The 25,180-nt window shown below is 38.2% G+C and overlaps 1 protein-coding gene across 1 annotated transcript in view; it reads left to right on the forward strand.

Annotated features, from left to right (window-relative positions):
• Positions 1–25,180, forward strand: part of MACO1 (macoilin 1) — a 52,200-nt gene that overhangs the window by 18,374 nt on the left and 8,646 nt on the right. The window contains exons 4-8 of the mRNA XM_032495516.1: positions 775–898; positions 2,757–2,935; positions 4,190–4,691; positions 21,900–22,058; positions 23,470–23,652. Of these exons, the coding sequence (XP_032351407.1) occupies positions 775–898; positions 2,757–2,935; positions 4,190–4,691; positions 21,900–22,058; positions 23,470–23,652 (1,147 nt within the window). The remainder of the gene's footprint in view (positions 1–774; positions 899–2,756; positions 2,936–4,189; positions 4,692–21,899; positions 22,059–23,469; positions 23,653–25,180) is intronic.

A 25,180-nucleotide genomic window follows, 5' to 3' on the forward strand; every position in this document is an offset into this window, starting at 1 on the left:
ATTTTATGGTAGTACAGATCTTTATTCTTTTGAAAAGCTGCTTCATATTTAATTGTGTAGATTTAGCATAATGGAACAGTTTCCTATTGATAGACATTTAAGTTAATTCTAAATTCTAATTTCTGCTACTGCATACAATACATTGAATATACTTATACATCCCAGGGCTCTTGTATTTCTGTAGGGTAGATTCCTGGGATTGGAATTTCTGGTTTAAAGGTAGAATTATTTTAAATTTAATTATACTGCCAATCTGCCTTCTAAGAAAGTTACCCTGGTTTATATTATTGTCAAATATGAGAATGAACCCTTTTTCATTTCTTCCCTATACTATTATCCATCTTTAAATTTTTTCCTTTATCTGATAGGTTAAAATAATAAAATCTTATTTAAAAAATATTTATCTCCCTAATCAGTAGTGAAGTTGAATATCTTTTCACATTTTTTTTAGCCATCTGTATTTTTTTCTTTTATGACTTGCAAATTTTTTTCTTCAGTTGCCTTTTTATTGATTTGTAGGAGCTCTTTGTTAGGGCAATGACTCTTTTGTTTTACGTATATTATAAATATTTACTGCCATAATGCTTGTTTTTATTTTTGTCTATGATTCCATGGCATCTTTTGTAATATAAAAGCTTTCAGTTTGGATCAAAGTGCTTTTTAATTAGTTTGAAAGTCTTAATGAAAGTTAATGTAGTTGAACCAGTCTTCCAAACAACCCATCTGTTACATTAATGTTTCATTTTTGCTTATCTCTCTGCTGCTTTCCCACAGAAAGGGGAGTGTGTTTGCCCACAGTGTCTCTCTGGATACTCTTTGTTTATATTGAAGCAGCAATTAGATTTAAAGATCTCAAAAATTTTCATGTAGACCTTTGTCGTCCATTTGCTGCTCACTGGTGAGTATTATGTGTATTCTTAATCTGTAATTAAGTTCAGTGTTTTCAAAGTAGAATGATGAATTCAATTGTCAGTTTTTTCTTAGAGATTTTACATGAACCCAGAAGACAATATAACATGGTGGTAAAGAGCATAAGCCCTCTATTCAAGCAAATGAGTACTTAAATCCCAGCTCTGCCCACTAACTGCTTTGTTGCCTTGGACGTGTCACCCTCTGTAAGCCTTAGTTCTCTTACCTGTATGTTGGGAACCTGTCTTGTGGGGTCATGGGAAAGACGAAATGAGGTGATATATGTAAAGTGTTTAACTTAGTGCCAAGTACATAGGTGTCTGATAAATGTTACCTATTTTTTATTATAACCAGATAATGAGTCTAAAAAGTCTCGGTGAAATATATGCCTATTTCATGAAGCTTAAATGAACATACAGTTTTCTTTGCCTATTTACAAAAACAAGAGAATGTTATTAATAATTTTTAAGGGAATATCTTTTTTAACCTTAAACCATGAAACATTTTTAAAAATGAGCTTGATTCTTGTTTTTATCTATTGCATAAATCACCACTTAGTATATGTTTTAAACACCAATTTTTGCTAATATTTATAGCAGAAACCAAAATAAAGGAATCAACAACAAAAAAGTTTCCAATGTTTAAAGTCTTTTCACAAACAAGCTAATTAAATACACCTGGTCAGTAAAACTTGTCACTTTAAATTTGTGGTGAGATCACATTCAGACTAATTATAATTGATAAGTTTTAATATTAATGCAGCTTAATATGAGTTTTGACAGTGTTTTCAGAGGCTTTGAACTGATATGAGACAGACTGATGGGTTGAATGAAAGTATTTCATCTTTTTATCTCAGAGATTAGAGTTGTAAGTACAGCTAGTTTAATTTGTTGGTACAGACCAAATGTTGGCACTGATAATATCAGATTTTATTTAAATGATTCTTGAACTTAGGTTTGACGGAGTGTCTGTGAACTAATTTTCCAGGAATAGCTGGTGACAGTACCCCTCAGGCAGCAAGGAGATTAGTTTGAATTTGATCCTATCTTTCTAGTATTAAAAACCAAACGATATCCTTTTTTTCCTCTTTTCTTTTAATTTTTTTTAATTGAAGTATAGTCAGTTACAATATGTCAGTTTCTGGTATATGACACAATGTCCCAGTCATGCATATACATAAAATATTTGTTTTCATATTCTTTTTCATTAAAGGTTATTACAAGATATTGAATGTAGTTCCCTGTGCTATACAGAAAAAGTTGGTTTTTTATATCTATTTTTATGTATAGTAGCTAGCATTTGCAAATCTCAAACTCCTTAATTTATCCCTTCCCACTCCCTTTCCCCTGGTAACCATAAGATTGTTTACTATGTCTGCGAGTCTGTTTCTGTTTTGTAGATGAGTTCATTAGTGACAATGTCCTTTTGATTTTTTAACACTCCCGTAATGTTTATTTATGACCACTTACAAAACCTCTACCCTGTTAGTTCTTAAAAGCGTATGGATGCCTAAGTCAAATCGTGCACAAGACAGTTCGATGTTAATCAAAGACATTAGCCACTATATCCAACAGTCTCTGTAGTAACTTCTTGAGTTCGTTTGAAAAATGCCAAAGTCTAATGGGCAGCCTCTTACAGTCCAGCAGTCCCACCGTTCCCTGGGGATTAGTTCTACATGCCAGCTGACTCTGATTTCCACAGCAGACATCACATTTATTTGTGTGTTTAATGAATGCTTATCATCTAGAATTTATTTCTTAATTTCAGTCATAGATGTCGTCATGTGCTTGATGCATGTGTTGTTTATTTTTAACTTACAATTACTGGCGGGATTGTCCTTTTTCTAGTATTGGGTACCCTGTGGTGACTTTGGGCTTTGGCTTCAAAAGTTATGTAAGCTACAAAATGCGGTTGAGGAAGCAAAAGGAAGTGCAAAAAGAGAACGAATTTTACATGCAGCTTCTTCAACAAGCCCTCCCCCCAGAGCAACAGATGCTACAAAAGCAAGAAAAAGAGACCGAGGAAGGTAGGTCTTTACTCTAAAGTTATGGGCTGAATAGGTTAGTCATTTATTTTGTTTGTCAGTAGAGGTTGTTTTTTTCTTTGTTTGTTTCAGAAAAGTTGCTAGGACTTTGGATGATTACCAAGGCTTTTCCTGTGTTCTTCTTTAGGGCCATTTGAAGCTTTGTTTGGTCATGAAATACAGAATGTGCATGATGTTTTCTCTCTAATGTCTGAAGATCCTGTGCTTTTAAAATATGTTTATTATTTTTATATATTTTATTTTTATAGCTTATTTTCTTTTTTAATATTTTTATTATAAATATTTTAAAATATTTATTCTCAGTAGCAAAATGGTATATATAACTATGTGGGTCTGTTATTAAAGCAAGCCAGGAACCAAAGTATAAGCAAGATAGAGATGTAAACATACAGAATTGTTTTAAAAGCCAAAATTCTTCTAAATAGAGTAGAGACAGAGAGGTCTCATTTTAAATGATTTGTATAATGCAACATGGATACATGGATCTTAAATTAACTTTTCTAATATGGCCTCTCATGAATGTATAACCAATTCAGTAGATGAATTGACAGCAATACCAGTTTTCTTTATTTTGAGAGGGTCATGTTGTTAGTTGATATATGACATAATCTTATTCTCTGGTGTGGCACAAAATTCTCTCTTCAAGTAGGCTTTGACAAATTGGAATATGTAGACCTGATATCAAAAATTCTTTACAAGTGGTCTTGTAAATGATAACAGGCTTCTTACTACTTTAATGATAGAGTCAAGACAAAGGATAGATGCCCTGTATCCTAACATCACACCTCTTCCTTTGTTTTATTTAATCTTTTTCTTTTCAGTAAAGTTATTAACAGTTTGTTTAATTCAAGCATCTTTTAAAATGTGGCCTCTCTTAAAAGTATGATCTGCCCGTGTCCTCTCACCCCAGGGATAGGCAAGTTTGATTTGACTGATAAATGAAGTATGACTTAATTATAAAATCCTCATCTTATTTTCAAGGCAAAAACTTTAATGGGTTGGTGTTTATAAATGATGGCAATTTTCTAAGTGTGCAGCTTCTCAAATTTATTTGGATTCTCTTCCAAGTTAGCATAATGTGCTGTGATTATTGTTTCTAAATGAGTTTGCAAATTAACATAGTAAGTTTCTAAGCATAGACAATGCAGGTTGTTGAATCAATCTATTATGTTTTTATCCAACTAAATATTCCAGTGTGGGTTTTTTTTGCTTGTTGGTTTGTTTTTGGTATTGTAGCAGCCAAAGGATTACCTGACATGGATTCCTCGATCCTCATACACCACAACGGAGGTATCCCAGCCAACAAAAAACTCTCCACAACTTTGCCAGAGATAGAATACCGGGAAAAAGGGAAAGAGAAAGACAAAGATGCCAAAAAACACAATCTTGGAATAAATAACAACAATATTCTACAACCTGTAGACTCTAAAATACAAGAAATCGAGTATATGGAAAACCATATCAATAGTAAAAGATTAAATAATGATCTTGTGGGAAGTACAGAAAATCTCTTGAAAGAGGACTCATGCACTGCTTCCTCAAAAAACTACAAAAATGCCAGTGGAGTTGTGAACTCCTCACCTCGAAGTCACAGCGCCACAAACGGGAGCATTCCTTCCTCGTCTAGTAAAAACGAGAAGAAGCAGAAATGCACTAGCAAGAGCCCAAGTACACACAAGGACTTGATGGAAAACTGTATTCCTAATAACCAGCTAAGCAAACCAGATGCACTGGTAAGGTAAGTGTGTGTGCTGTGTGCTTATCCACACTTTCCAATAAACTTGAGTTAGGCTGTGAAAAACAAAACACTTCCAAACAGGCCTGTAGGAATTGTTTGTGATCGGATACGGTGACAATTAACTCTGTGGTATTTGATGTTTTAGTGTTTATTTCATATGGGTTTGTTGGCCACCTAGTGCCATTGTCCAGAGCATTGACTCCAGCTCTTTCCACTGTTCTGAGTGAAGGGTGACAGTGATTGCTTTTCACATTTGACAGATTTATATGTAACTTGACTTTTCTTGTATTGAAAGGCATAGCTATAGTCCTTGACCTTTTCTGTTTGTATATCCAAAGTTCTTGTGGCATAGACACAAAAAGAGGAGTTTGTGTTCTGTTTGTGCAAATTTTTTTCAGACAGTTAAAAAAGTGTGGGGACAGTTGGGGGTGGAGAAAATTGCCCTTACCACCTTGTGCTTGTTTTTGATTTTCCACTTAAAATATGAATTATTCCTCAAATAACTCTGGGAAAATTAGGTTTGAAAAATAATTTCTTTCTAAAAATTCCACAGGTAAATACAGTTGACCCTTGAATGTAGCTGGCGGGCTTGAGGTGCATGGGCCCACTTATACGTGGATATTTTTCAATAGTAAATAATACACTACTACACAGTCCATGGTTGGTTGATTCTGCAGATGCAGAGGACCACAGGTATGGAGAGCCAGCTATAAATTATACTAGGACTAATCCCCATATTGTTCAAGAGTCAGCCGTACAGTGTTAGACATAGATTTTAATCAGAAATACTCCTTTTCCCCATCTTTAAGTTAAAGAATAACATTGTTGTATTACCTTGACTGGCTCAGACATAATTTTGTTATATTTTATGTATTTTATAAAATACACATATGTTCCTTTTACCTCATATCTTTCAGTTTGGAAATTGAGATCTGAACTGGAGCTTTTTTAAAATACGTAACTCAAGAGGGCAGTTATAACTCCGTCCCTCCACTGAGTTATCTGTGTTCCTCTTCCTTTGGCTTAGCTTCATAGCAGACAATTTATTCTGGGAGGAACCGTTTCTAGTGTTATAAATTATATGAATTAGATTATTAATTTGTTTTAGTTTTCTGATTGGCAGCTAGATTAAGGGAAATCTATTTGGCTTCTACTGCTGAAGGCTCTAGAGGTTTCATAGCCCTTGGCCACTTTTGGAAGCACATCATGCTGCTGCTAATGCCAGCCTGGCATCCACATCTGTTGTTATGACATTCTGCCCTATCATAACCTGCAGAGAAAACACTCAGCAGAAAACTCTCTTCCAGACACCCATGGGAGAAAGACCAATTAGTTGACCTTCTATGTCAAAGGAAGTATCTCACAAATTTACTATATGCTATAAATGAAACATTTGCCACCAGCTTTTTAACATCCTTTCTCCTACACAATTTTAATAATAGCAGTCAAGTCAAAACAATTTTCCTTTATTGGAGAGAGAGAGAGCGATCAAGGCTGTCTTGTGATACCGTCTCAGTTGCACCCCACTTGTCATGTTGGTTGACTCTACCACCTGACCTGCCTTTAGAAGAGAATTTCAAGGATTCAGATGGCCAGTTTTCCAGTCGTGGGTCCAGTGCGCCTCTGCCTGCTCTTGGGGTATAACACCTCTTCCTGTGGTCATTAATGTGTGCTCTCATGTGACTTGTTCTGAGGGGCCTCAGAATATTATTCTGTGTTAGGGAATGTCTGCCGTCAAACACATAGAAGTGTTATATTTAAATAGTTTTACAAGCTTCCATAGGATTATTTTCAACTTTTAATGAATACTATTTTAAAAAGATAATATAAATATCCAACAATAGGGAAGAAATTTAAATAATTACGTCCATCTACTTGATGAACTTTTAATACAGACATTACAAAATCATGTGTTTGAGCCATATTAAACAGTATAGGAAAGTGCTCATGACATAATATTTCATAAAGAACATAGAAAGCAATTTTATTAAGAACATTTTTCTAATACACATAGGGAGGTTTTGAAGGAAAAGGAACCAAAATGATAGCAATAGTTATTACCCTGTGATAGTAGTGGGGCTTTTAATTTTTTTTCTTACTTTCATTTATTTTCAAGTTTTTCTATGATGAACAACAGTGAAAGTTTGTAAGTATCTATCTGAGCAAATTATCACACTATCCCTCGCCCTTCTTGGCTGTCTCCTGTTTCTTCTTGCCTGACTTCATGCATGTTTTGATAAATATTAATAAGACTGTCTAATAGAGCCAAACCTGACTTGTTTGAGTTGTTAGCTAGAGTGGATTTGGAAAGGGCTGGATTCAGTGGTCTCTAAAGCTCCCTCTGATGCAAATATATATGGTCTGCCAGTATGAACATGAGTCCTTCGCTCCTGCCAGTACACCCAGGGCTGTATACAGGTCCAGGCAGGCTGTAGGGATAAGACTGATCTACCCTTTTGTAAATGTTTTTTAAAAAATCATTTGAAAGCTAGTATCATATTGTTAGTAGTATATTAATTGCAACGCATTCTACAGCTATGTCTCTCTTAACATCATGGTTGAAAAACTGCTATATTTAGGAACCAATTCAGTGACATTGAGAGGAAAACTCATTAGTACACTTCTTTCAAAGAGAATTCTTGGAAATCGGTGTGGCTATCAAAATAAGGTTTGATGGCCGTCCCCTCTGAAGAAGGAAGCAGCCCTTCAGGTCTGTTCTCCATCTCTCCAGGCTCCCTGGATGTTCTCTAGTGTGCTGTATACCCCAGGCTGACAAACGACTGCACACAGGCTGAAGCTGGCCCACTGCCCATTTTTGTAAAAAAGGAAAAAAAAAAAGTTTTATTGAAACACAACCATGCTCATTCATTTACATAGTGTGTATGGCTGCTTTATGGTGGCAGAATTGAGTAGCCGCTTCAGAAGCTGTATGGCCTACAAAGCCAAAGACGTTTGCTTCTACCCCTTTACATAGAGTCTGCTGATAGATTGCTAGGGTTAAGGAAGGTGGGGAAGGTGGGGAACTTGGGAGTAAGCATTGCCTATAGGCTCCTTCCTAGGAAAAGTTGGGGAACTTGCTAACCACTCTAAAGTCCTCTTTTGGTTTGAGAAATACGTATCTTACAAAATGACCCTACTTCTGCCAGCTTGATTTCTGAATTCCTTATCCAAGTTATTTAGAAACAGGCTTATAATGTTGGTAGCCAAAAATATTTTTACTTCTGACATGGGGAAAAAAATCTAGACAAAAACAAAAAAGCAATGAGGAAGATCATTTATTTTAAGTAAGTCCTGGGTTAGAAAGGAATCATGTTAATTAGAATGAGTTTTACTTAAATTTTTTCTTCAGTGGTCAATTTTAAGTGCAAAAAATATATAGAAAATTTAGGTGGAAAAACGGGGGAGAAATATGACACAAAATCACTGTTAAATTTTTGTTATATTTTCTTTTCATTAACTAAATTTATATAGTTGCGGCCGTGGTGTTTGTATGGTTTTTGTGTCCTGCTTTTTTCACCTAAATTATATTGAAATCACTTCCCCAATTTAGCCTAACCCTCATTTTCACTTAATGTGGAATATTCCACTGCAGGCGTGTGATCATTCAGTGGTCACTCTAAGGTTCCGCAGATCAGGGTGCGATACCTGAGCCGCTTTCCTGCAGTTTCAGGGCTGCAAGCAGAAGAGCCAGCACTTTTGTTTGCACTTGGCACAATGCTCCCTTGCAAATACAGCCCAGGACTGTGGGCTTGCTTGTTGGGGTTTGTTGCTTGTTTCAGTTTCCTGATTAAGGGGGAGAATTTAAAACTTTGAGTACAAAATGTAAAGTGATCATATTGTGTAGAAATGTTGAAGCTGAAGTTTCTTCTTGTTTTATTTCCATTCCACTTTTTCTTTCCTTGTTTTTTGTATTCAAGACAAAAAAAATTAATCTTTTTTGTTTCTAGTACTTACTCCTTTTTGAGGGGGGAGGTGATTAGGTTTCTTTATTTTTAGAGGGAGCACTGGGGATGGAACCCAGGACCTCATGCATGCTAAGCATGCTCTCTACCACTTGAGCTATACCTTCCCCTTCTAGTGCTTATTCTTAATAGGGTATCAACTCTTTAACATAGTTGAATAATGTTTGGTATGAAGAATCATAAGGGAAAAGTATGCACTGTTTGCCTAGTAAAAAAGCATTTAGCAAAACTGAGTAGGATTTAGGATGATAATTTTGGGGGTTTTTGTGTGTGTGTGTGTGGTTTTTTGGAACAGCAAGGGTTCTAAGAGACATTTAGACCAGCCTCCCCAACCCTGTCTTTCTATCAGCGAAGTAAACAAGCCCTAGAAGATTAAATGACTGTTCTAAGTAACTCAGAGTGGCAGTTGCCAGAACCAGAATTGAAGTTCCTTGACTTCTGCCTTCGCTGTTATCTATGCTACTTAAAAAAAGTTTTATCAACTTGTTTTACTTTCTTGTGTTTTTAAAAAAAAATTTTGTGTTTTTGTTTGTTTTAAATGCACGTATAGCTAAAGTTGGCTCAAGGATCGGCACCAGAGCTAGATTTTATGCTCTAGTGGCTAAAATCTATAGAAGAAATGCTTAGAATTTCAGAGTTCATTTATTTTCCATTCTTCTAGAGAGATACTGTTTTAAGTGTTTTAGAAATTCTTGCTCTTGCCAAAGACACAGGGTACTTAATCTCTGTACAGAAGGGGGCCATTCACTCATACCCTTGAAAGCTTATGGAGTTTCTGAGAATTTAGCTCTGATTAAGGATAGTTTGGCAGTTAGTCTGGTCCAGACACCTGGAGCCACCCAGCAGGGAATTTGCCCTTTAGGAATAAATCTGGCGTAGGCTTGGCTTAGCTTAACAGCAGCACTCCTAAGAGCATTGCATTGGAACACTTAAGATCAAGGATGTAACCATCAATTTTCCTTGAGGAAAGGCCACCAGTGACTACTTGGAAGGCCTGGAGACCTGGAGTGTGGGCATAGCCGTGGTAGTAAGTTCTGAGGGCAGGGGTGGCTTTTCTTCAGGGGAGAATGGAAATTTGGGGTTATGTTGTAATACATTGAATACTTACGCTTTTATTCCTCTCTAAATCCGTTTGGTTATTTCAGGCACACCAAAATACTATTACTTATAACTTAGTTTGTTCATGCAGTTCTGCTTATTTGGAGACTTGAGAGCCTTGGGAGAAAGGGAGAAAACGTTTATCAGGATTTTTTTGGTAATCACTAAGCAAGTGGTGGCCCTGCCTCAGAGGGGAGGGAGGGGGAAAGAAGGATTGAAAAGCACTTTAAGAAATTTTAACTCATTCACTTACACTGAGGAGTGTTTAATTTACATTCATACCCAGGAACTAACCTTTTTTTAATAAATTGAAATATAGTTGATTTACAATGTTGTGTTAGTTTCAGGTGTACAACAAAGTAATTCAGTTGTATATATATTTTTTTCTTTTTCAGATTCTTTTCCATTATAGGTTATTACAAGATATTGAATATAGTTCCCTGTGCCCAGAAACTAGCTTATATTACCAAGTTGGGGTCTTAAATTTAGAAGCATATAGATACGACAACATACTTTATAAATAGGCTTTACAGTATTCTGTTCCATCAGTGAGTATATCGATTAGTATTGTGTTTTAGTAGACTGTGATATGAGTATTTGTGACTTACCTCTTTCTAGTTTAAGCTGGTGGGTGAGGAAAATGTCATTGGTCTTCATTCCACTTTCTACCCCATATAAACCTTATATTTATGTTTTATGATTTTATGTTTCTCTTGAAAAGGAGGACAAAGATAGCAAAAGCTAATAACAGCCAGCTTTCCTCTTTGATGGGACTTGCTGGTGGCACAGACTGCCCAAGTGGATTGGCTAGCAGTTCCCAGTGTTTGTGCTTTGGAATGGGGTTCTAATTTTGTTAAATAAACTATTCTTTATCTGTTGCTGTAAAAAAAAAACAAATACATTGAATATTTACTCTTTTATTCCTCTCTAAATTCATTTGGTTATTTGACAATTGAGATTATTGTGTAGCCTCCGCCTTATAGAACGCCCTTAGTGTGGTCTTGCTGTTTGGGGAGAAACAACAGGAGACAGTTTACACTACTTCCTATTTTTCGTTTCCCCACATCTTAAGATGTCTACACACAATTAAAATTCATATATTCATTGAAAGGAAAGGGCCATCTTTTTAGATACTGATTTTTAATAATCAGTGGATTCAGTATAATTTTCGTGTGAATAACTGTGAAAAAGAGCAAAGTAAAGAGAGAATCCAGGAAGCCCCTATTTTGTCATCTTAAAGGTTTTAGGCACAAAGCAAGAACAGGATCCAAAGCTGAGACCTGACTATGGGAAAGAAACAAAACAGAGCAGTCAATTCCAGAGGTAGAGTCCACAAGCATTACCTGGGACAAGCATTCCAGGGGAGATGGCCTTTTATGGACCTTTCCAGCCCTCTCCCAAGTCCCTAAAGAGTCCTAAGTGGGGAAATGCAGTAGTTTAAGTGGGAAAGATTACGAAGGATTCTCTTGAAAGGTGGAAACCCACCTTAAAAGAAGGTAATGGAAAGACCCCCAAGATTGGTTTAAAGGGGAAGAAGTAGCAAAACAGATTATATAGTGTGAGCCCATTACAAAACGTGGGTAGATACCATTCTTCTGTACACAGTAAGTTATTTCAAATGGTATAACGCCAAGCAATCAGTAGTAGTTGATTATAGGAGATGTTTACTTTCTACATACTTTGAATTTTTACACAGGCTTATTATGCCCATAACAGAATGTAAGCTCCTTTTCCCTCGCCTGCCACGGTACACAGGGATTGGCACAGGCTAGATGCTCAGTAAATACTTGTTGAAAGAGTATTACCTTTGTACAGGGAAAATACTAGGAAAGGGACAAGGGGAGGAAAGATGGGCCTCAGTAATTGCAGTGCATTGCAACTCAAAGGTTTTTGAAGTTGGAAAACCTAAATATTACATTAGACCAGGCCGAGGACCTGCTATCCCATGTCAAGCTATTTGTGGTTAATATAGTACTGATTATATTTCTAAAAAATAGAAAGACTTTCCACTCTAAGCCCCTTTCATTGGTATTTCCCAGGAAGTTTTCAAATTTAGTACTCTTGTCAAGACTTTTCCAGGACTGTGAAGGAGGTTCAGGAATTTCTGAAAGTTTAAACGGACACAAGGAGAAAACTCCAAGGGACTGCTGTCGAAAAAGCCATTTGCTCTATCAGTGGGTTGGTTGTGCTTCAGGGCCAAGGAATCTAGGTACAAGCTACATGCCAGCCAAGAACTCGGAGGAAATCTCAGTTTGCCTTGTCTTATTCATCTGTCCTGGTGGGTCTTGCCCTCTTTCTCCCCCCTTAGCCCTGCCATTCTCTTTGTCTTTGTGGTAGCTGGAGCGAGCTCAGATCCCATGTTTCTTCTGTTCCAGCCTTCCCTCCAAGGAGATGCCTTCAGTTAGAAAATGCGTTGACTATTTATGTATCATCTCTGGTGCTAGAGAGGAAGTGGTACATTTGTTTGTTTTCTTTTGCATTTGAATACATTTTGCTATGTGTCAGGAATAGTTTGCTGAAGAGAATCTGACCTTGGGAAACAGCAACTAGGGCTTTGGGGCTTTACCCTGGCTACTTTCCGTACATGCGCTACCTGTCATCTGCGCTGACAACCTGCTGCTGCACAGGACTTGCTTGACACTCTCCTCAGCGAGTGATGGCTGCCAAAGTAGGCCTTTCTGCTTCTACAGATGCATTTGGTAATTTATTTGTAACAGTATCATTTCTAGCTGAGAGGTAAAACTTAGTAAAAATATATAACTAAACACTTAGAGGTTCTAACTAGATTAAATTAAATATAGTGGATATAGATGCTACTAAATTATTGGGAGATTATTAAGTGGAAAAAATAAATAGTGGAGCCATATTTCTAGTTTGTAAGTTTACCGTCTCTGGGGAAGCATGCTTTTGATTTATGTTAGTCTAGCATTGTTTCTGACCAGATATACTTGTCAGATCTGATTTACTTTTATTTTCTGCCATGTTCTTAGTATTTAAGGTACCTCTAGGTTTTACTTGGTTAGTTTTATTATAATTCATAATATAGTTTGAATTTACTTTAACCATTGCAGTGATTTAAAACTCTAATATTCTGGTACATAAATGTGGTAATAGAAGCATGATAATTTTATACTTAAGCAGGGCTGTTTTGTGACTTGAAAATCATGCAGCACTTTAGAAGCTAGGCAGTTTGCCTAATGTCTCCATATCTAGGTGATAAAGGAAGGTAATTATCTATATTGTATAGATAAATTGTGAAATAACACATAAGTTATTTGGGGGGGGCCACATTAGAAACATTTTTATATTGAGTACTGAGAGTTTATTCTAACAAAACAGGGATTTCTGATTAGTTAGAAACTTTCTTCCCTAGAATTCAGAAGGAACTACTATGACTTTGTGTTAAATTCTGAGTCAGTACCCCTGCTGGCACATAATGAATTGAGATTTCCAGCTAAGGGGATTAGGGGTGGATTCCCTGAAGGGGAGGTACTCCAAGGAAAAGGAACTGTATTCTTTAAATGTTACTCACGCTATCATTTAGAAACTGGCTATTTGAATACTTTGACAGCCAGTGTGGGCATACTTCTGTCTGTGTAAATCTCTCGGGGATCTCTTAGACTTTTTTCTAGCCAGCTGGGACTCTCAGGATTAAAACAAGTTTTGGTTTCTTTTTTATGGGAAGAATGACAACTTTTCCCTGTCATAAGTTAGATTCACCTTTCTTGGTAGAGTGTTCGAACAGATTTGAAGCAGAAACACAGAACTGGAAAGGACCTCATTGCTTTTCTTCTCCCCCTGGCTCTAGAGAGGGCGTTTCAGACTCAGACCCCTACAGGAGCGAGGCAGGCACAGGCATCAGTGGAGAGGCCAGGGTTGGCATCACTTGTATTCAGTACTGCACCTGGCACCTTCGGTTTTGGAAGCATATACCTTTCCAAACAGTTGTTGTGGGAAGTTGCAGGCCCAGTGTGGCTAAATCTTCTGATATTTAGAAGAGATGCCAAAAATAGATATCTGTATGTGAAATCTCCCAGTTAACATTTTTTTTTTACATCATGTGGGGGAGGGTCAAACAAAACATGTTTATGAGCCAGATTGTCTCACCAGTTTATAACCTCTGCATCTGACCGTTCCTGTTATTCTTGTATTTTGTTCCATCCTCCACTGGCCCCATGGATCAAAACTGGGCTCCTGTACGAAGAACTTTTACTTAAGGACTAGCTGGTAAATCCCATGAACTAATCTGCCATATATTAATGGAACCTTTTTGCCTTCTCCTCTCCTTCAGTTCCTTAAGCTCCTGGAAAACATGCATCTGTTGACAGTGCTCTTCCAGAGTCAGAGACCAACCCTTTTTTTCTTGCACCCTCACATCTGACCATGAGGTTTTCAGATCACTTAGAAGGAGAGAGGACAGCCTTGTGATAAGAAAGGTGGTTTGGGTATCTGGTGTTCCTTAAGCCATACGATGCAGAGGCCTCCAAAGGTAACTTGTTCTACACGAAGATGTTTTTCTACTGTGTTTTTAGAGCATAAAATACACCAAAACTGAGGACATGGACACTGGTTATTCAGACTTCACAGGCCAGCTGGTTTAGAATGTGGATCTTCTAGCACATCTCCTGTAATGTGGGTATACCACAAAACCTGGTATCAGAGCAATGCCTGCTCTCCTCTTTCCAAAGGGAACCAGGACAGGGCGATAAACTGCAGCTCTAGAATCTAGATTTTGACAGACTATTGCTTTGATAGGAACTGATGAATGGGAAGTAGTTGATGTTCAGTTAGGAACTGAGGCATTTTCTACTTCAGAAAGTTAAGTTCCCCTTTTTTGGAGTGACCTAAAAAGTTTATAAAGTAAAAGGGGTGGGTTTTCCCTAAGGCTTTCAGATTTATTCTGAAACTGGCCTGTTACATGGGCAAGTCTAAGAGTAACAGTGAACGCTGAAAAGCCATGGAAAGCAAATTAACAGCTTCTGCTTTTAAAATAACTTTTTCGCAATCAAAAAAATAGTAATTAAAGTGTTAAAAATAAGTTATAGATGTTAATTACTTCCAGCTTTGAAAATAAAGAAGAGATAGCACTATCTTTTTTTTAACATTTTTTATTGATTTATAATCATTTTACAATGTTGTATCTTAAATTCCAGTGTAGAGCATAATTTTTCAGTTATACATGAACATAGATACGTTCATTGTCACATTGAGATAGCACTATCTTAATGTATATCCTCTCAGTCTCTTTTCTCTTGGATATATACATATGCTTTTCACAAAATGAAGCTCATACTATGTATATTCTTTAGTAATTGTCTTTTTCACTGACTGTATCATGAGCATTCTCCCATGTCATTGAATAATCTTCCTTGATTGGTTTTTAATGGTTGCATGTCAGTCAGACACAGGAATATACAATTTATTTAGCCAGTCTTCTGTTGAATATTCAAGTGTTTCTGATTTTTTTTTTATTATAAATAATGCTGCAACAAAAACACTTTTACACAAATCTTTGTATCTGTAGACTGGGAGTGGGATGAATATTTTTAAAGACTTTTGATAGAAACCCTCATATCTGACTACATCTTTTAGGGACCTTATTAAAAATACTAGTTTGTGGCACTCAGCCTTATTCTTGAAGGGCTTCAAGAAGTCAGTTTCCTATATCCCTAAATGACCAGTTGTGTGAAATCCTCTAGATTTCCTTTTCTGTCTCTTTATGTTCCTTAATGAAAATGAATGTGTTTGACAGATTAGGGAGCAGAGACATAAGAAACTTTGTAATGGTTTCACCAGCAATCGGGTCATCAGGCTGTTATTTATTTTTGTATAATTGTGTCTGGGAAGCAATTGTAGTAACCACAGTGAGACCTGAGGCAGCTTCGTTTCGCTCTTTCCAGAGCTGTGGTTTATAGAATATACTGGGGCAGCTTCAAGTCAGGATAGGCCTCACTTAAGGTGAGATACATTCATGTTTTCATGTGAATGACCCATGCTGCCCATCCTGTCAGTGTGAATGACCTGGAAAGAGGGGAGGGGAAGGAGTTGGTGGAGAGGGTAAACAGTATTTCTTCTGGGAACAGAGCTTTGATTTATGAGCTCAGCTTTCTGCATAGACAGCTGTGTGGTCCCTAAACAAGTCTTGTCTTGTGTGATTAATGTATACCAGGGGATCTCCTAATGGAATTAGGTACTTACCGAGATGAAGCAGTTGCTCTTCATTCATTCTTTTCATGTGCACCTGCCTTCTTGATAAGCAAATGCCCATTTACCCCTGTCTCCTTCAGCCACTATTTAAACTAAAACTCTGACAGCCTGCTGTAGATATGTTGTTTCCCGAGCCACATGTATCATAACATTGACCCCATTGTATTCTCAGCACTGAGGAGAAGGACATAGAGTGAGGGTTAGAGTCATGGTCCTGGAAGGATTGGAAGAAACACACTTCCAGCTTTTAATTTTAGGGCACTATCAACCCCTGGCTTCAGAGAACTTACAGTCTTTTTAGAAATAAGCTACATACACAAAAAAGATTAAAAACCAAAACAAATTAAAAAACAGCACAGGTTTAGTGCTGAATGAGAAGCACCAATAGTAAGGGCTTTCAGTTTTTAGGAGCAAGAACTTTGGGCCCTTAGAAATCAGCACCTCATGCTGGAGAGTTTGTTTAGTTTATTTTTTATTTTTATTTTTTAACAGGGCCTCGAATGAGTGAGATTTGAAAATTGGAGGCTATTCCTTCAGAAGGGTGGTATAATTAAAGGCAGAGACATCTGGAAACAAGGAGTGGGTTGTTTTGGCTGGTATGATGGGTTTGTGAGAAAAACTCATCTTTCAATCACTTGGCTGTATGATTCGGAGATGACTTTCTGAAGCCCCTTTTCTTATGGAGCAAGCAGCATTGTAAGTTCTGTGTTGTCTGGCAAGGCCTACAGCATATCTGTCACTAGCTTTTCAGAGTTCAGAGATAACAGCACAGCTGAGGCCCCCTATCTTCCTGATGGCCTCATGGGGTCAAGCTGGCAACCTATAGAAATATACACTTAGGTCGCTTTCTGGAGTGGGTATGGAGTGTGACTCATAGAGTGTTTGGGGAACCTAGTCATCCCTAGGTGAAGTCCTGGCTGAGAACAGGTCTCCCTCTTTTTTGCAGGACATGTTTCCTGGGGAAATTTACTGCCTCAGAGCCTTAAAGTTCTTCTGTGTTCTCAGTCAGGCCTCATAAACCTTTAGGCTTTATAAAAACATGAAGGTATTGGCTGTACACATTGGAGGCTTTTGAACTTTTTTAAACTTTTAAACAGTCTTAGCACTATGGCTGTAATTCAGGCAATTCACAGTGGATAAGGATTACAAACATTTAGACGTCAGTATCTCCCTACCTTTTCATATACTCAAAAACAATACCCCTTTCAACTGAAAGCTGACACTTGAATACTATACTTTGTTTTACTACCAGGTATGCTTCGAGATACTCGAAGATATGTCTCCTATTTAGCTTACCTGAAAGACTCATGTTTGAGCTTCATTCTTTTGGTCAGCTCGAAAATTACCCCTTTTTAAAATGTAAATCTTCTCTCTTAAAATTAAATAGTTAATTATTAGCCATTTACATTATAGCTTACCTTAGTTGGGTGGAATGAGGGAGAAGATGAGATGGAGTGGAGGTTTGGAGTGGGTAAGAGGGTTCCTTATCTTGGCAGCATTGCTCTGAAATCAGCCTGGCCACGGAGTGGAGCCCTGAGGAAGTGCTGCTCTCGGGGGGCCCCCTCTTGCTCGTGAGTTAGGTAGTCTGCTGGAGTTCAGAAGTAGCTTCACAAGTTTATAAGTCGAGTTGAAATTCATCAACAAAATGGCTTGGAAAGGTGCCTGGACCTAATAGGTAACATTTTGAGTTGATTAGAACCCTGGCTTGTCTAATTTGGCATAAACAGACATATTTACTGGATGCGTAGACTCCAGCTTTGCTGTGGGCCCTGTCTGTATCCCAAGTAGAAGCGTTCTTGGGCAGCCTTTGTCAGGGGGAATACTAGGGCCACGGGGGGTTGGGCAAGGAGGGATGCATTTATTTGCTGCCTAAACCTTACCAAAGCTTGGTTAAGATCTGTCTGACCCATTATTTCTCTTTTTTGGATGAGTTTGTTAGCTCTGCTGGAGGAAAGTTCTCTTTTCTCCCTTAATCTTCTATTGTGTAAGGAGGAGAGTAGGATTTAGCTCTGATAAGTGGGTTTGAGCTCGCAGATGAATTTTTCTTCCTTTCTTTTGATTCCTGTTTACTGAAATTAGTTTTAAGGGTTATAAACTATTACTTCTGCCTCATTTTCTTCTTGACCACTTGCTTCTAATTTAGGTTGCAGCTGTTGACATTTTATTAAAACCCCAGAATACATTTGAAGATTTTTCATTAACCTCTTAACACGATTTAATCAGTACTTCTTGGTGCTTCACACCAATAAATTATACATTTGCATTTTACCTAGTAAGTACTGACCTTCAGCCCCAGAGAGTTAAGTATACCATAAAGACAAGTAGCAGTAATCTGTCTAATAAATGCCCGTGGCACTTGACTGGCTTGATTCAGTTCAGTTTTCTAATTCATATAATTCTTTAAAAACTCATGCATACATTTTCCTATTGAGCATATGCAGAGAGTGAAATATATCTTAGAAAATAGGATTGTACTGTACATCCATACAGCGTAATATTATGCAATTAAATTGTGAAAAATTTCTAATGATGTGGAAAGGTGCTTAAGATATGTAAAATATATGTGATTCTCAGCGGTATTAAAAATGTTTAAATGTGTTAAGAAAGAAAAGAAGTGAGGTAAACGCAAGTAGTGGTTCTGTCTGGATGAAGGGATTATGAGTTATTTACATTTCATTCTTTATACTTTCCTGTTATATGCAGTTTTTTGTATTGATTGGGTATCATTTTTGCAGTGAAAACATGAATCCAGTAAGGAATTATAAATCATTTTACTACCTACCTCAGTAAAGATTTAAAATATAGTGAATATTCATCGTTAAATTAATGCTTTCTGTACAGAGACAATGAAAAATTTCCCCTCATAAATTTTAAAAACTACTGAGAATTTACCCTTTAGCACGTAAAGTTGTCTTACATGTCGTTATGCAGTTACCCGTAGATCTGTGTTTCTTAGACTGGGGAATGCTGGTGTTAATTCACAGGTTTGCTGCAACTGCTTGGAAAACGATAATTCACGGTTTTACAGAATTAATGGCAGCAGTTAGGGAAATCCTGAAGCATTTTAGTTGTATGCCTTGTGAAATTAAGTTATTTAATTTTTGAAAATAAGCTTTTTATTGAAGTATACCATATCCACAAAAGTGCATAAATCTCAAGCTTACAACAACTTAGGAATTTTTACAAAGTGAACATACTGTTGTAACTGTGTCACTTTATTTCTGTTGTACTGCTTTATGTCTTTGACAATATTTTCATAGTCTACACAAAACAATATTGTTTAGTGTTCTGTGGCCTCCAGAAGTTGCACTCTAGATATTTCGCATGTTTTGCTCTCATAACTGCACTAACTCTGGGTTTTTACCCAAAAACAACTCTAAAGTTTCATTCAGAATATTGTTATTCTTAGTTCATGGTAGGAAAATTTGGCTTTTATAGATTAAAAAATGCAAAAAGGTAGTAACTTCAAAATTATCGACATCTAGCCTTTGCAGATTTAATTTTTCTTTCATTCCCAACTACGGCACACGCTTTGCCTCAGTGGCTGGTTGTGTGGAACTTGATTCCTGTGCCTCTGCATACGATACAGCTGAGGTTGCTAATCTGAAGGAGCAGATCAGCAGCTGGTGGTAAGTGTGTCAGGCCTCGAAATCCTAGACCAAGCTGGGAGGAACTTTAGAGATCATTTGCCTCAAATGGGGAAACTGAGTCTTGAAAGGTTGTGTGCCTTGCCCAGAGTGGCAGAGTTGGCACCAGAGCTGAGTCTAGAATCCTGATCTTAAGCCCCATTTCTAAACCATGCCGAGTCTCTATTCTCTTCTTAAAACTCATCCTTTCTACTAAAAATACAATCCTCAGACTGTGAAATTGACTTCTCAGGAAAGATAAATTACCTAACACGTATTTCAGCCAGACTTCTTAATGGGGATAACCTGATGGCATCAACCTGTTTTGGAAAGTATCTGTTGGGTTACTTCGGGTGAATGAGGGATGGTGTGGGGATGGTATCAGTGCCAGTAGGTAATTGTTTAGAGCAGTTCCGGGAGTATGTTCAACTGGAAAAACTCTGGCAGTAGGGAAAGTGTGGCATCATGTCAATTTGTGACCCTTGCTTGGAGAGTGAGCTGTGTCAGGAGACCAGCAGCACTTTTGGAACACAAGGTCTCCAGTCAGTGCTCCTAGGCACTGGACAGGGGGACTGGCTACTGTGCCTGGGAGATAACCATCGATGTTTCATGACATTTTGGTTTTGAGATTTTGTTTCAGTTGGCTAAAGATAGACAGGTAAATAAAGCTGCTCTTTGATTTTTCTAAGACCAGACAACATATATATGTATTCAGTAAGTGTTGATCACTGTGGTGGGCCCTGGGGATTTAGTGCTTCATAAAACATATCTGTAAGGACTCAGTCCATGGAGCTGGCAGTTCTAGGGAGAGATCACCATTGCTAGGGAGAGATCACCATTGCCCTTCAGAAATCTTGGTTCTGTTGGGATGTTGGATTAGTGAAATGCACGAGTCTCATCAGTGCAAACTGACTTCTGCCTACCTGTAAGTTTGTAGGAAAAGGTGTCTTCTGAGTCTCACCTGGCAGTCATCCTTGGCCTGACTTTCAGTGCAAGGCCCCTTCTGTCCTCTCTCACTCTATTCCCAGAGTACAGGCCTTCCTCAGAGGCCAGACTCATTGCTCTGCCCCCGAATATCTGTGGCTGTTCCTACCTTTAAGCTTTCGAGCATGTTTTCTCCTTGTTTAGAATGCCTTCTCTTCTCCTCTACTTCTCCAAATCCTGCCCAACTCAGTTCTTGTCTTCTCTCCTCAACTCACGTGGCACTTCTCCCCATACCTTCTATGGGTGATGGGGCCACAGTTTGGCCTGCTGGAGAAGAGAGTGGCTCTGGAGGTAGGCTGCCCGTGTGACTTTGGGCTGGAACCTTTCCTGAATCTAGATTTCTTCATCTGTAAAAATGGGACTAATAATTGCACTCAGCCCATAGTTGTACAGATTAAATGAGTTCATTCCATTAAAGCCCACAGAACAGTGTCTGGCACATATGTTCTCATTAAATATTAGTTATTCCTGCTAGTATGTATTTAATCATGGCTTTCCTGTGTTATTGTTGAGTCATTTTAAGTGTCTATTTATTGGCCGCAGTGAAATCCTAAAGTCCTCTCATGAAGAAAGGGACTTGATTTTATACTTTTTGTCAACCTTTTTCAGCCCTGTATGTGCATATAATAGTTCCCCAGTACATGTAACTTAAAATGAAACTACTACTGTATTAAAGAAAATAAATGGAAGAGGAGTAAGGGATTGAAAAGATGGGCTTCATTTCACAGTGTTTTCTCGTGATTCATAGATCATGTAATTTGTTCCTTTTTCATTGTTGTTGAGTCTGTTGAGTTCTTCTGTCACAATCACTGCAGGTGTGAGCATCATTTAGCAAGGATGCTAGCAGTGTCAGGAGGTTGTCTCAGACAGTTTTCTTCTAGGCCCGTGATGGGAGGGAGTCTCAGGCAGTACATTCTGAACTATTAGAGTCTCTCAAAGCAGGTAGGTCCTGGGCTGGTTGTTATTAACATAGCTCCCTTGCCGAGGGGCATGGGAAATTCACCAGTGGGGAGGAGACCTTAGCCTTCAACCGTACTCCCTCTGCCTTCCCCTCCTGCTTTATTAGCAGCTCAGGTATTCATAAGCACCATCTTCACCTGTCAGTGTTCACAAATACTTGGGAGGAATCAAAAGCTACCCTCTGGGAAGAGGAGGGAACCCAGGCAGCAGCACTGAAATCAAAGGCCGATTGTGGACAGGAGTTGTGGTCATGTCAGGAGCTGCCAGAGGGGTGCTCCGGGACCAGTGGTCCGGGACTTCAGCCAGGGTCTCACAGAGGCCCGTGGGTGCCCTCTCTATGATAAAAAATCCTGTGTTTCTCCTTCTCCTAGGCTGGAACAAGACATTAAAAAGTTAAAGGCTGACCTGCAGGCCAGCAGGCAAGTGGAACAGGAGCTCCGCAGTCAGATCAGCTCCTTGTCGAGCACCGAGCGAGGGATCCGCTCAGAAATGGGCCAGCTCCGACAGGAGAACGAGCTGCTGCAGAACAAGTACGTGTGCCTTTTGGGCCTTTGGCCTTGAGCCAAGTGGCCTCACCGTTTCTCTTGTTTCCAGGGGCTGTAGCACAAGATTCATGATGATAAAGCAATCTAGCAGAGGGTTTTTTAATAAAATGTTTAAAATACTCAATTTAGGACCAGAAACCCAGCATGTTACAAAATCTGTATACAGCTTAGTGGTAGAGCTTAGCATGCAGGAGGTCCTGGGTTCAATCCCCAGTACCTCCATTAAAAATAAATTAAATAAATAAATAAATAAAACTAATCCCCGCCCCCCGAACAAACAAACAAGACTTACTTCATGCAACGAAACAGTTTATTAATATTTATATTTTGTCTTCTTTTATTTAATAGCTTCTCAAATTGTGGCAGAAGTATTTCTCTTATTCCTTTGAGTGAAACTTACCAGAGGATTAGACTCTATTTACTTTGATTTCTGGAACTAAAAAATGACACTGAACTTTATTTGAAGAGGCAGGCATAAAGCCAGCTCTTCTGTGTGAATTCTTTTATGCTTCCCATTAATTCATTCTGGAATTACTTAACTCAATGTGGGTCTGTCTTTTTTGGAATCTCTAAGCAATGTGTGTCTGGGTTAGTGATTCCTGTTATAGGCTCTGAGCTTTCTGGGCTTTCCCTTGAAAGAGTAGTCCTTCAACATTTTCGAGGAATGTAGCACAAAAGCTAGCGCATTACAGGCAGATAACCTTTCCATTTCTTCTGACCATGTAGTGCCTCTAACACTTACATAGAGAATGTCTCAGCTTACATTGAGAAAAACTCACCTTATATTGATATATTGAGAGAAACCTTGTATTGATACGTAAAGCTGGGGGTGGTAGTAGGAAGGGAAGGGAGTGTGGCTGAAATTTCTATATGAAATTAAGCATCCTGTGATTCTAACTATGAGATCTATTTTGGGATACGCTAAGAAAACATCTCACAGCTGGAAAGGAAAGGCTTGCAGTAGGCTGCAGCATATTGTTTTCAGGCAAAGAAAGACCTTCCCCTCCCATCCTCTGTTCTTTAGTCTCAGACCAAAGTTCTTTCAGGGTATTTTGGGGCACTAGAATTCATCCTACAGTTATCTTTTCCTCTGATAGAAATTTGTTTTATCCTGTTTTCTGGGTTACCTTCTATAGATCACTTACATTAGTAGAGCGGAGCCTAGGTCTGATTCTGTATCTTGTAAGGCAGCTTGTTTATTGGTGTTTAGGAATTGTTAAATAATAATGACAGTGTATTTTCCCTGGGCACTGGGAGTTGACATTTATGATTTGCTATTCAAATCTCCTGTTTACTTTGGTCTTAAAATGATAAAGAGGAACCATGTTTCTTCAGGGTTTATAGTGGACGTTTCTAATTGTAAAACTTTGTACCACTGACAATCATTTCCATATAGGTTACATAATGCTGTTCAGATGAAGCAAAAAGACAAGCAGAATATCAGCCAGTTGGAGAAAAAGCTAAAAGCTGAGCAGGAAGCCCGAAGTTTTGTAGAAAAGCAGTTAATGGAGGAGAAAAAAAGGAAGAAGCTAGAAGAAGCCACTGCTGCTCGGGCTGTTGCATTTGCTGCCGCATCTAGGTATGTCCGTGTCCCCAGAGTGCTTAATCCAAGGTTGGCTTTCCTTGGGCTGAAACAGATGTGGGAATTTGATACCTTGGACAGGACTGGAAATACACAATCATGCATGGATGGATTGCTTTAAGTATTGTTTTATTAGCTGGTTTCAGCTCCATCTGTGCACACTTGAGTTCTCTTATGACAACTTCATCCCTCAGTGGCCTCCTCTGTAAAGTGGGATGAGGGAATCACCATGCCTCCCATACATGGGAGACAAAATGCTGCTCAAAAAGTTTCCAGCCACTTTCTGTCAGATTGATAATTACTAAACACTTAGAACCAATCTGGAATTTTGTTCCTTTTATAGAACTAGCCTTACTCTCTACTCTTAGGTGTATGTTTCTGGAGTTTTTATCTTAAAATGGAAGGGAGGTAAAATCTTGGTTCCCCAGGCACTCTGTACTGACTGCTCATGTCTTTGTTGGATATCAGCAAACTGTCAAATGAGCTGGAAAAAAATGGAGAAAAGTTAAGAGCCTCTTTTTCTTTTTCTTTTTGGCTTCTGCTTCACTTTATCACTGTATCTTTTTTCTTTGTTTTTTTTGACTGGTGAAGTTCATCAGCATGGTTGGGGTCAGTTATGGGTTTATAGATGTGGAGTGAGGGTAAATTTTTATTTTACTTTAAGTGTCCTAATTTTCACCTGTGATAGAATTCTACTTTTTGCTTTTTTGTATTTGGTGTGTTAATAGCCTTCTTTTGAGTTCTGGCATTTGCAGAGTAATTGGTGAGCCATCATTTCATCTTTTGGTAAATAATCAGCGGGAGAAAGAACTCTTCCTCCTGTGTGAGCATGCCTTCCCCCAGCAGACCCTATACTGCAGATGACTGAGCTGGCCCATCAGCATCCATACAGAGTTACAAGACCCTTTACTAAACCTGCCTAGGATGTGGGAGTTTTGTTTGCTCATTCATTTAAAGACTTGTAAGCATTTCTGAGGCACTTACGTTTGTAGGAGATTCCCCTGAATAGTCATCTGTTGTGGCTTATGCTCTCCTTAATTCATCCAGCAGTTACTCTTTTTAAAAAAAAAAATCCCTGAGGAGGATATGATAGTTCCTTAACTATAGTGTTTAACGTCTCTTATGCCTGAGAATCAGTAACTTGGTTTCAGCCTCTGATCCAAATCTCTTGTGTGTTCATTTAAGCTTATTTGCTGTGATCTTATCCTTGGATGGTCCTTGTTTGCCATCATTTATGTAGAGGCTGTTTTTATTCTTAGGTGAATCTCAAGGCGTTAAGTCTCTCCTTTTCAGTAGGCCAAGGACACCTACTTTCTCCACCAGGCTGTTTCTGAAACCTGAACAGTTAATCAGCTTTGGACTGGCCATTACCATCATCATTTTTAGTTTGTCCTTATCATAGCCCTGAGAAGTAGCCTAATGTTGCTCCTTTCTTTTTCTGTTTACTCCAGGCTTGTCACAACTTCATGACTAAAGAAAGGTGATGATCCCAATGCATAGCCCCTCAGAAATGAAAATGTTTTTA

Source organism: Camelus ferus, chromosome 13, assembly GCF_009834535.1.
Source record: "Camelus ferus isolate YT-003-E chromosome 13, BCGSAC_Cfer_1.0, whole genome shotgun sequence".
In the NCBI taxonomy this organism is placed as follows: Eukaryota; Metazoa; Chordata; class Mammalia; order Artiodactyla; family Camelidae; genus Camelus; species Camelus ferus.